This window comes from Pristiophorus japonicus, chromosome 24 (genome assembly GCF_044704955.1).
Source record: "Pristiophorus japonicus isolate sPriJap1 chromosome 24, sPriJap1.hap1, whole genome shotgun sequence".
In the NCBI taxonomy this organism is placed as follows: domain Eukaryota; kingdom Metazoa; phylum Chordata; class Chondrichthyes; family Pristiophoridae; genus Pristiophorus; species Pristiophorus japonicus.
The window spans coordinates 2,456,542-2,469,441 of NC_092000.1; the positions used below are offsets into that span (position 1 = coordinate 2,456,542).

Here is a 12,900-nt window from a genome sequence, read left to right on the forward strand (position 1 = left end):
TGTTCCTGGTGGTGGTGGATGCTTTTTCAAAATGGATTGAATGTGAAATAATGTGGGGAAGCATCGCCACTGCCACCATTGAAAGCCTGAGGGCCATGTTTGCCATCCACGGCCTGCCTGATATCCTGGTCAGTGACAACGGGCCATGTTTCACTAGTGCCGAATTTAAAGAATTCATGACCCGCAATGGGATCAAACATGTCACCTCGGCCCCGTTTAAACCAGCCTCCAATGGGCAGGCAGAGGGGGCAGTACAAACAATCAAACAGAGCCTTAAACAAGTCACAGAAAGCTCACTCCAAACCCGCCTGTCCCGAGTACTGCTCAGTTACCGCACAAGACCCCACTCGCTCACAGGGGTGCCCCCGGCTGAGATACTCATGAAAAGGACACTTAAAACCAGACTCTCGCTGGTTCACCCCAACCTGCATGAGAGCAGGCGGCAGCAACAAAATGTAAACGATATCAAAGGGATCCGGATATAAAAGGGGTCAGAGGGTCTAGTAAGGGGGAGGAACTGAGGGAAATCCTTATTAGTCGGGAAATTGTGTTGGGGAAATCGATGGGATTGAAGGCCGATAAATCCCCAGGGCCTGATGGACTGCATCCCAGAGTACTTAAGGAGGTGACCTTGGAAATAGCGGATGCATTGACAGTCATTTTCCAACATTCCATTGACTCTGGATCAGTTCCTATCGAGTGGAGGGTAGCCAATGTAACCCCACTTTTTAAAAAAGGAGGGAGAGAGAAAACAGGGAATTATAGACCGGTCAGCCTGACCTCAGTAGTGGGTAAAATGATGGAATCAATTATTAAGGATGTCATAGCAGCGCATTTGAAAAGAGGTGACATGATAGGTCCAAGTCAGCATGGATTTGTGAAATGCTTGACAAATCTTCAGGAATTTTTTGAGGATGTTTCCAGTAGAGTGGACAAAGGAGAACCAGTTGATGTGGTATATTTGGACTTTCAGAAGGCTTTCAACAAGGTCCCACACAAGAGATTAATGTGAAAAGTTAAAGCACGTGGGATTGGGGGTAGTGTGTTGACATGGATTGAGAACTGGTTGTCAGACAGGAAGCAAAGAGTAGGAGTAAATGGGTACTTTTCAGAATGGCAGGCAGTGACTAGTGGGGTACCGCAAGGTTCTGTGCGGGGGCCTCAGCTGTTTACACTGTACATTAATGATTTAGACGAGGGGATTAAATGTAGTATCTCCAAATTTGCGGATGATACTAAGTTGGGTGGCAGTGTGTGCTGCGAGGAGGATGCTATGAGGCTGCAGAGTGACTTGGATAGGTTAGGTGAGTGGGCAAATGCATGGCAGCTGAAGTATAATGTCAATAAATGTGAGGTTTTCCACTTTGGTGGTAAAAACAGAGAGACAGACTATTATCTGAATGGTGACAGATTAGGAAAAGGAGAGGTGCAACGAGACCTGGGTGTCATGGTACATCAGTCATTGAAGGTTGGCATGCAGTTACAGCAGGCGGTTAAGAAAGCAAATGGCATGTTGGCCTTCATAGCGAGGGGATTTGAGTACAGGGGCACGGAGGTGTTGCTACAGTTGTACAGGGCCTTGGTGAGGCCACACCTGGAGTATTGTGTACAGTTTTGGTCTCCTAACTTGAGGAAGGACATTCTTGCTATTGAGGGAGTGCAGCGAAGGTTCACCAGACTGATTCCCGGGATGGCGGGACTGACATATCAAGAAAAACTGGATCAACTGGGCTTGTATTCACTGGAGTTCAGAAGAATGAGAGGGGACCTCATGGAAACGTTTAAAATTCTGATGGGGTTAGACAGGTTAGATGCAGGAAGAATGTTCCCAATGTTGGGGAAGTCCAGAATCAGGGGTCACAGTCTAAGGATAAGGAGTAAGCCATTTAGGACCGAGATGAGGAGAAACTTCTTCACCCAGAGAGTGGTGAACCTGTGGAATTCTCTACCACAGAAAGTTGTTGAGGCCAATTCACTAAATATATTCAAAAGGAAGTTAGATGAAGTCCTTACTACTAGGGGGATCAAGGCTATTGGCGAGAAAGCAGGAATGGGGTACTGAAGTTGCATGTTCAGCCATGAACTCATTGAATGGCGGTGCAGGCTAGAAGGGCCGAATGGCCTACTCCTGCACCTATTTTTCTATGTTTCTATGATAGTCGCGCCACTGTGTCATGGGAAATTGATGTGAATGACCCTGTGTATGTGCTAAACTATGGACGTGGTCCCAAATGGATCGCAGGCAAAGTGATAGCTAAAGAAGGGAGTAGGGTGTTTGTAGTCAAACTAGACAATGGACAAATTTGCAGAAAGTACCTGGACCAAACGAGGCTGCAATTCACAGACTATCCTGAACAACCCACAGCAGACACCACCTTTTTCGAGCCCACAACATACACCCAAAGGATCAACGACACCATCCCGGAACAGGAAATCGAACCCATCATGCCCAACAGCCCAGCAAGGCCAGACTCACCCAGCAGCCCTGCAGGGCCAACAACACACCAGCCCAGCGAGGACACAGCCAACCCCCCAGAACAGACATTTGTACCGAGGCGGTCCACCAGGGAAAGAAAGGCTCCCGACCGCCTCACCTTGTAAATAGTTTTCACTTTGACTTTGGAGGGGAGTGATGTTGTGTATCTGTAAAGCATGCACTCCCATGTTCCGCCACCAGGGAGTGCTTCTCCTGAAGTCCCAAGAGATCCCAGCATCCCTTGGGAGCACTGTATATAAGCCGGCCCCTAAGGCCTGTTCCTCACCCTGGAGTGTCTTAATAAAGACTGAGGTCACTGTTACTTTAACCTCCCTGTATGCAGTCTCATCTGTGTGAGGAACACAATACTTTCAGTCTGTGTCTCCCTGGTCATTGGGAAGCTTATGAAGTCCATCCTGCGAGCGTAAAGGGCTTCAGTCACCTGTCGAATATAGCAGTGTGTCGCATGCTGAGAGATATGGCAGATGTCGCTAGCTGAAGCCTGAAAAGATCCCGATACGTAAAAGGCTAGGGCAGCAGTAACCTTCACCTCAACGGACAGTGTGGTTCTGATGGTGCTGGAAGGCTGCAGATCATCCTTGACGAGTTGACATATCTCATCGATGACCTCCTTCCGGAATCGCAGCCTCCTAAGACAAGCATTTTCAGACAAGTTCAGATAGGCTTGCTTCTCCAAGTACCTTAGTTGGCTATACGGTCTCCTCCTCTGTCTTCGGCTCCGTCTATGCGTTACTGTGCCACCTCTTCGATTGATCCTTTCAGCAAACAGTATCTGAGCAGTTGCAATTAAAGGCAGGGAAAGCATAGGCCCCATCACTATCAATAATTACTTTCACTAATTTTAATAATGTCTCTACTCTATACTCTCTAATCACTGTAGCCTGTCCTCTCTGAGCTGTATACCAGTCAGTTTGATAGGCCCCAACAATATCATTAAATAACTTCACTATGTAAAAGCTATTTATTAAATAATTCCAATATATGAGATCTATTTAGCATAAGTAAGTTGATAATATCTATTTGTATTCCCTGTCCCAAATTTCTGAGTACAATTTTCTTCAATTTTACTCTCTAAATGACTCACAACTAATTCTCCACCCTTCCTCCGAAGTTAAAAATGGCATCTGTGGGGCCCATTTCCTTCTCTTAGGCCCTGAAAAAGCAACTATTTTTCAGCACTCTTTTGGGCCTTGCATCGGCCCAGCGAAGTGCATGCTAGGTGCCAAAGCTTGGGATGGGCCTTGTGTGGGCGATCATCTCGGCGATCAAAGTGGAAACTTAGGGGCCTATTTTTCCAGCGATGTTTTGGGCCTAGTTTCCACTTTTTGCTCAAAATGGGCGATAGAGGTCCGTTTTTGGCGATAGATGGGCCATAGATGGGCGATGTGAAATGGAAAGTCTAGCCCATAGAACCTTGAAGGTCTCTGTCCAACCTTCCTGTGCTGTACTCCAAGTTTTCCATTCCCACAAAGCAGTGTTTAATGAAGTTTAGAAACCTTGTTAACATTTTTATGGATATCATGAACAGCGTGTTTCTTCCTTCAGGTTTCTAAATTTCTAAACCCGTGACCTCCAAGAACTGCTCAGGTGGAAACCCGTGACCTTTGATATGTCAGCTGTGGCTCAGTGGGTGCACCCTCGTCTCTTGAGTCAGAAGGTTGTGGGTTCAAGTCCCACTCCCAAGGACTGAGCACAAAAATCTAGGCTGACACTCCAGTGCATTGCTGAAGGAGTGCTGCACTGTTACAGGTGCTGTCTTTTGGATCAGACGTCTGCTCTCTCAGGTGGACGTAAAAGATCCCATGGCACTATTTCGAAGAAGTGCAGGGGAGTTATCCTCGGTGTCCTGGCCAATATTTATCCCTCATCAACAAAAAAAACAGATTATCTGGACATTATCTCATTGCTGTTTGTGGGAACTTGCTGTGCACAAATTGGTTGCCGCGTTTCCTACATTACAACAGCAATTTGAGACATCTGATGGCCGTGAAAGGCCCTATATAAATGCAAGTCTTTCTTTCTTTTCTTTGAAACCAGACGGAAATGAAGGCAGGCATTTGCAGCCATTGATCTTGGCAAGTACAGCCAGCATAATGTCGAAAGGGATTTGATGTCTGCATGTCAGGAAATTACCCGCCGCACTCACATTCATCCTTCCTTGCAGCTTTTGGTTGGTGTAATCTAGTACACACTGAGGGACTGGAGGGTGTAACTTGCAGATAAGGTAAAATGGTTATCATCAATTATATAGCACACAGCCGACAAACCCTTTCTCAAAATGTTGTGTATTAAAATCTTCAGTTGCAGTCTCGTGGTTAAATAGCCTATACTGCCTGGGATAGTTTACGCACAAACTGAACCATCCATGTCTCATATTCTTGCTACAATGGATAAGGGAGCAGTGTACAGCTACATTATCCCTGTCGTGCTGACTTTCTGGGTCCAAAGTAAGTACCAGTGTTGGAGGAACTGTTTAACAAAGATTAAATTCCAGGGGTTGCAAGCTTTTAAATAAGCTGTAAGACTTATGTGTGTTTCAGTGTCAGCTCCTGTACCTGTACAGTACACACTGGGTAAAAGGGATTGATTCACTCTTGTCTGGAACTAAACAGCCACCTTTACTCAGGGAGCCCTGGAGGTTGAAGTTTGTGAGTAGTGAAATGTCACAGTGGAGTAACCACTCTCCTGTTTCTCTCCTCTAGTCCCTTTCCCATGTTTCACTTTCTAGTCCTTCTCTTATCCCCCTCTTGTCTATCTCTTCAGTCCACCTCCTATTCTAGTCCCTCTCGTATTTCTCTCATTCTTTCTCACGTTTTTCTCTCATTTTTCTCTCTGTCTTATCTATCTCCTAATTCTCTTACTTTACTCTCTCCCGTTACTTTTACTCCTCTCCTGTTTCTCTTTCTTGTTCCTCTCCCTTTTCTCTCACTGTCACTTGTTCCTCTTTCTCTGAGCCTCTCATCTCTCTCTCTGTCTCTCTCCTTCCTCCCTTTTTCTCTTTCAGCCAATTGGTATAATTGTATGGTACAGAGAACAGCACAGGTTGAAGGGAAACTAAAAACTTAAAACAACTCAGGCAGGCAAGTACGATATGAATTATTGTTAGTGGGGATATGCTGACAGTAGTGCAAACTTCAGCAGGTGATTTTGTGCCTCTTACCTCAAGTATTCATTCAAAGAGCTCTGGTCTAGAAATGCGCAGTTATCTCAGAAACGAACCCTATGTTGAATGGGTTCTATATCCCTGTATTTATTGTGATTTCTTTCCCTGGCAGAAAACGTGGCTGGATTTGAGGTTTCGCTCGACACAAACCCCCCAGCTGTGGAATTTGGAGACTCTCTGGAGGTGATCTGCCGTACAACATGTGCAGATCCAACAGTGACTATGGAATATAAACCAGGGATACATTCGAACAGAACAAACGGCACTGGCTGGTTCACAGACTATATCCCGAGTGTTCAGGAATGGGATTTTGCGGTACCTTGCAGTGTAATCTGTAAATCAGACCATTCTAACCTGAAGGAGGTGAAAAAGGTAGTCACAGTATACAGTAAGTAAAAACTCTTGCTCTAAGACTGGATCGCAAAATATGAAGTGGGGGGAAAGGCAGTAAGTGAAAACATTATAGGTTGTGAAATATCTCCCAGGTTTACACAAAACAGATGGTGCAGTGCATTAGGTGAGGGAATGAACTGCACTGGTGGGAAATGCGTTTACACTCCGTACCCACTCAGTGAGTTCACAATCTGAGCCAGGTTAAGAGAGCGGCATTGAGTGGGGGCAATTCTGCAGAAACAGGGAAGGAAGAACGGAGTGTAGGTAAACTCAGTGTCGGGTGAAGAACATTTTAACAGAGAAATGGTAGTAAGTGGACCACAGACTATACCCCGAGTGTCCAGATTGAGATTTTGCAGTACTTTGCAGTGTAATCTGTTTATCAGACAGTTATCCACTAAAGGAGGAAAAGGTGGTCACAGTACACAGTAAATGTAAACTCTTGGTCTTACATATTTGATTACCTGGCATAAAAGGAAGGTGAAGACAGGGTAAACTCTTTAAGGATGTCCAGAATGTTCCTGAATTGGGTTGCCTGGTGCTGGAAACCCAAGCATTTTTACTTTGTCCATCATTTGTTCAACTTCCATGTACAAATATGAAGTGCCTTCATCTCTGGGGAGAAGTCACCTCGGGATATTGTTGCTTTCACAGAATGTCAGTCGATCTGTCCCCAGCTCTGCCTCAGTTTGGGTGGACATTTTGTGTTTTTTTCCTCCATTGGGAGCAACAATACTGTTGACTTGTATAACAAGGGAAGCTGTGTCAGTGAATTGTTTCTGGATTTGAATCTTATATTGAATTGCCGGGGATAATGGTACGAATATTCAGGCAGATTATTTCAGTGAATTATGTTAACTGTGATCCTCCTTTAACAGATCGAGAGTTAAACATTACTTCACCTCCTGAAGTGCTGGAAATTAACAAAACCTATAGTCTGGAGTGCACTGGTCCGAGGGTCTATCCAAACAATAAGCTCATACTCACATGGCTGAGAGGGAGTGAGATTGTTCAGAGTAATTCCACAGGGGAACCAGGTTCGCCGGATGAAGATAACAGATTGCAGAATGTCTTCAGTTTCACTGCAAGTACATCAGATGACAGACAGGAGTACACCTGCTTGGCAGAAGTGGACTTGGGCTCGAACACCACAAAACCAATCGCAAACTCCTCGGTGACCCTACAAACTTACTGTAAGTTCCACTTGAATAATAACGGCTCTCTTCTTTTTGAGAATGGATTAAATATCTATAATTAGTAGATAATAAACAATGGGAAACAATATGAATAAAACAGGACCCAATCTTATCGTTGGGACCTGTTTTATTCATACCACAAAATCTGTTGGATAAAAATTGTTCACCATGGGCCCAGCTGCAAATAGTCAGCTTCCTCACTTCACCAAAGTGTAACTATAAATTATCTGCGCATCTTGCAGCCAGCCAGAAAGTGTGCACAAATAAGTTTGAAAGAGTCAACAAAGATTTTGCAAGAGCTCTGGTATCAACCTGACAATCTTATTAATTTGACTCCAAAATGGCATCCAAGGCTCCAGCCTGATTCTTGCCGCCAAGAGAGAGGAAGGCTAAAGGAGAGCCTCATGGAGGTATATCAAATATTAACTGGTATAGATAAACCAAACCCAGAATATTACTTTAGTGTAAGGACAAACTTTCAGGCAAGGCAAGGACACTAGGCTAGAAGAGATAAGGCATGAGTGGAATAAGCTTTAAGTATCAAATGGCTTTTCCCTGTCCTTGATTAGGAACTTAGGAACAGGAAGAGGCCATTTAGCACCTCGAGCCTGTTCCTCGGTTCAATGAGATCATGGCTGATCTATGACCTAGCTCCATATACCCGCCATTGCCCCATATCCCTTAATACCTTTGGTTAACAAAAATCAATCAATCTCAGATTTAAATTTAACAATTAATGCAGCATCAATTTGCAGAAGAGAGTTAAGAACTCCATTAAGAACCATATCCACGTCTTCTGCCTCCACACACAGGTTACCTTTTTGGTCTCTAATAGGCTCTGCTCGTTCTTTAGTTATCCTCTTGCTCTTTATGTATTTATAAAACATCTTTGGGATTTCCTTGATTTTACTAGCCAATATTTTGTCATGCCCTCTCTTTGCTTTCCTAATTTCATTTTTAATTTCACCCCTGAACTTTCTATACTTCTCTGCAGTGTTGAGCTCTCGGTATCTGACAAAAGCTTCCCTCCCTTTTCCTTATCCTACCCTGTATGCTCATTGACATCCAAGGGGCTCTAGATTTGGGAATCTCACCCTTTTTCTGTGTGGGAACATATTTGCTCTGAAATCTCACTATCTCCTCCTTGAATGCCTCTCACTGCTATGACACTGATTTACCTTCAAGTAGCCGTTTCCAATCCACTTTTGCTAAATCACATCTTAGCTTAGTAAAATTGGCCTTTCCCCAATTAACTGCCAATTAGAGTTCCTGCCCATTATCCTTACTCTCTGTCTCCTGCCGCTCAGCCAATTTCCTACCAGGTCAATAATTTGCCTTCAATTCCATGAGCTTCAACTTTAGCTAACAGTCTCTAATGAGGGACTTTATCAAAGGCCTTCTGTAAGTCCATTTAAATAACATCCATAGATATTCCCCTGTCCACTACTTCAGTCACCTCTTCAGGCATGACGTACCTTTCACAAATCCATGCTGGCTTGCTCGGATCAGCTGACAATTTTCAAGGTGTTTAGTCACCCTATCCTTAATTATATACTCGAGTAGATTGCTCTTGTGCAAGAAACAAACAGGTGCAAAGTATGTTTATGTCCAGGATGGGCCACATGTTGATGTTATTATCATCACTCTGCTGCTTTCACCTGATGACAGCCAGACACTTCCAAACAGTGGCGGGGATGTCTGAAGGAAACTCACCTGGCAGCTCTTGCACATCTCTTCTGGTCAGTAGAGGTGGTGGTCGAGAAGATCAGACATTCTCTCTCGATGCAATTCTGGGAAGAACAAAATAACTGGGTAGATCTGCACCCATAATCACCCACAAAAGAAGCAGAGTTAGATACTTGGGCTGCCTGAATTAATTGAAAAAATAAAGTGTGCGACCTCCTGATGATGGCTCCAGTTGTGTCTCTGTGGGCTGGTGTGATGGACTCCTGCGATGTGTGTATTGGGCAATACCAGTACTGGTCAGTTTTCCGCTTTGTCCATTAGTAACTGAAACACAGCACAACAAATCAAAATGAAGTGAATTTCTTGTGTGTGTTGCAGATTTTCCAGATCCTCCTAGAATCCTTGACCAAGGCCCCATAGAAGTGAAGCAAGAGGTCACGTTAACATGTGAGGTTCCAAATGTCTATCCTGCTGAGAAGATGAGAGTGAGATGGTCTCAGCAAGGTGGAGAACTGAATTCAGTTACAACAACAAATTCCAATACTGTCCAGGCAACAACAGTATGGGTCCCACAAGAGATTGGTTTGATGGAAGTGGTCTGTACAGCAGACTTTGAGGAGTATCCATCAGTTCCAGCAAAGAATGACAGTGTCTGTATTGCAGTGTACGGTAAGGACTCTGAATGTTGGGGGCATTACAATCAGATCGCACTCTGACAGTTCATGATGGTCAAAATTGCAGCGTGTCAGATTTACATCACTGTAAATAATAAACCCTCCCGCTGAGTGACAAATTAGGAACTATATGCCGTAAATATTCCCGATCATAAAGGAATGTTAGTGCCTCTCGGTACTGCATGATCATAAGAGAGTGTTGAAACAAGTGACTAAATAGGTTGTACCATAAACACAATATATGTCACATCTTGTATAGGTTGTACCGTAAACATAATATATGTCACAGCTTGACATTCATATATTGAGAGAAAAGAGTTGTGTTCAGTGATGAGCAATGAGTACATTTGGTGAGGATAGAGTATGGGCTCAGATTTCTCACTCTCATGCCACTAACAAAATCACATCAGGTGAATTTTCCAGAGAAGCAGTTACCAGTAAATAAATTGGTCACTACCTTTTCTAAGATAATAAATCAAATGCAGAATCAAAAATTGGAAACAAATCATATCACCAGACAGAAAGATAGAAGGAATTTGCATTTATGTAGAACCTTTCACAGTCTCAGGAGATCCCAAAGTGCTTCAGAGCCCAGGAATTATTTCTGGTGTAGTTACCATTGTTTTGTAGGCAGACGTTCTCTGCAGTGAGCCAGCAAACCACTTGTTGTAAACCAAGCAGGCCAACTAGGATGGGTAATAAATGTGGCTTTGCCAGTGGTGCCTGAATGCTGAGAACAATGGAAATTAATTCACACAGCAAGGTTCCACAGGCACAACTGAGCTCAATGATCATTTCATTTATTTTGGTGGTTTTGGGTCAGGGATGAATGCCGGCTAGGATACCAGGAATACTGGGAGAACTTTGAAAAATGTCATGGGATCTTGTACATCCACCTGATACAATCGGTGAGGTGGATAGTGAGCAATAAACACGGAGCATAGCTGCCTTTACCTCGTTATTGTAGTCACGCTGTGAGGCTGCACGACACGTTTTGACAATGTTTCTAAATTATTTTCTCAGCTTTCTCTGCCCCTGAAATCCAAGTACTGAGCACCTTTGAAAGAAATCTGGTTAATATTACCTGCAGTGTGTTTAATGTCTCAGGGGAACTTGAACTCAGACTGAAGAACAGAACCGACATATTAGTGAATGAATCAAGCAATACTGGGCTCACTATCTACCATCCTGTGGATGCACAAGCAAAGCTAGATGGACAGCAGTACTTCTGCGAGGCTGAACTGAAACTTCACTCAAAGACAACCCCTATTGTTAAACAACAGAATGCCACTCTCCGTGTCCTGTGTAAGTAGCATCACTTTGGTTACAAAAGGTTGCTGAGGTTTTATATTTCAAATGGAGACCAATGAACAATCAACTCTCTTCTACCAACTCTCCTCTTACTCCTGAACAAACTGAATTGGTCTCCTCACACTTAGCCTGCTTTCCAATGGCTCGTTCCATGACTGAGGATACAGGACGGGGCAATGTGGGGCACTGTTCATTAGTGCCCAGTGCCCTGTGTCCCAGAATCATTGAGTGTGTGTCCTCAGGCCCCCACACAGCAAGGTCCATGTCCTGACCAGACTATTGCGAGAGATGCTAAGTGTAGACCAGATACTTCCACGTGGACAAGAGAGGGAAAATTGGAGGCTGCCCAAACTGGGCTGCTGTCATGTGAGAGATATTTAATGGGAGGAGGGGAATTCTGGAAAAGCATTTTCAACGGAGATGCTGGTACATAAACCCACAGTCGTGAACAATGAGTAGCTAACGCTAACTGATGATCTGTTTCTCTTCAACATTCTTCTGTTATTTGACCTTTTGAAAAGGTCTAAGATACACTGGCAAGAGGGTTCAATAGGTCCATCGAGCTAGAGATCTGGGAAACTCCTCTTTGAGCAGAGAAATTAACCATTTCACCAAAGACCAGCTTTCTCCATTCTCAGAGTGGTGCTGGATCAGCTATTGAGTGAATAAGAATCACATAGAGGTTTGTGAAAAGCAACACCCAGAACTTTGCTTTCCCCGCAGAAGACAGCTGTTCTGAACTGTCTGGGGAAACATACACTGAGGGTTTATAATCGCTGAACATTCATCTGAAGGTCCTAAGCTCTGGAACGCCCTCCCAAATCGTCTCCGCCTCTCTACTTCTCTCTTCTCTCTTAAAACCTACCTCTTTGACCAAGCTTTTGCATCATCAGGTCTAATTTCTTCTTATGCAGCTCGGTATCAAATTTTTGTCTTATAATACTCCTGGGATGCTCAATTTCTTTCGGGTGGGGATTCAGAGGCAGATTTGGGAGAATGGCCACAGGGCATGGAGGTTTTAAAAGGCTGCTTCTGAATGCAGTGAGAGATTTTTCATATCGACCGTTACTGTGTATTGCCACCCAATGGATCTGTAATAGAGCTGCATGCTTACACACGGCTGTCTTCATAGCAAGAAAACAGTTGCACGGCTGGGTTTGGCACGAGCATAGAAACATAGAAAATAGGTGCAGGAGTAGGCCATTCGGCCCTTTGAGTCTGCACCACCATTCAATAAGATCATGGCTGATCATTCACCTCAGTACCCCTTTCCTGCTTTCTCTCCATACCCCTTGATCCCTTTAGCCGTCAGGGCCATATCTAACTCCCTCTTGAATATATCTAACGAACTGGCATCAACAACTCTCTGCGGTAGGGAATTCCAGACGTTAACAACTCTCTGAGTGAAGAAGTTTCTCCTCATCTCGGTCCTAAATAGCTTATCCTTTATCCTTAGACTGTGACCCCTGGTTCTGGATTCCTCAACATCGGGAACATTCTTCCTGCATCTAACCTGTCCAGTCCCGTCAGAATTTTATATGTTTCTATGAGATCCCCTCTCAGTGTTCTAAACTCCAGTGAATACAGGCCTAGTCGATCCAGTCTCTCCTCATATGTCAGTCCTGCCATCCCGGGAATCAGTCTGGTGAACCTTTGCTGCACTCCCTCAATAGCAAGAACGTCCTTCCTCAGATTAGGAGACCAAAACTGAACACAATATTCCAGGTGAGGCCTCACCAAGGCCCTGTACAACTGCATTAAGACCTCCCTGCTCCTATACTCAAATCCCCTCGCTATGAAGGCCAACATGCCATTTGCCTTCTTCACCGCCTGCTGTACTTGCATGCCAACTTTCAATGACTGATGTACCATCACATGACAGGCCTTCCCTGTCATAAATGCCAATCATAGTGCCAACTACAGGCATGAGTGGTACCTCATGTAACTGTTGACAGTGCTTCTATGGGCTTTCCCATTGCC

General features: G+C 44.3%; 1 protein-coding gene across 8 annotated transcripts in view; it reads left to right on the forward strand.

Annotated features, from left to right (window-relative positions):
• LOC139237875 (hemicentin-1-like) overlaps positions 1–12,900 on the forward strand; it is a 276,696-nt gene that overhangs the window by 246,862 nt on the left and 16,934 nt on the right. For 5 of the 8 annotated variants that reach the window (XM_070867122.1, XM_070867121.1, XM_070867120.1 and 2 more), the window contains exons 24-27: positions 5,773–6,048; positions 6,932–7,246; positions 9,314–9,604; positions 10,633–10,914. In XM_070867122.1, the coding sequence (XP_070723223.1) occupies positions 5,773–6,048; positions 6,932–7,246; positions 9,314–9,604; positions 10,633–10,914 (1,164 nt within the window). Of the gene's footprint in view, positions 1–4,534; positions 4,722–5,772; positions 6,049–6,931; positions 7,247–9,313; positions 9,605–10,632; positions 10,915–12,900 lie in introns of those variants that run through there. The other 3 variants (XM_070867119.1, XM_070867123.1, XR_011588538.1) reach the window with 3 other exon arrangements.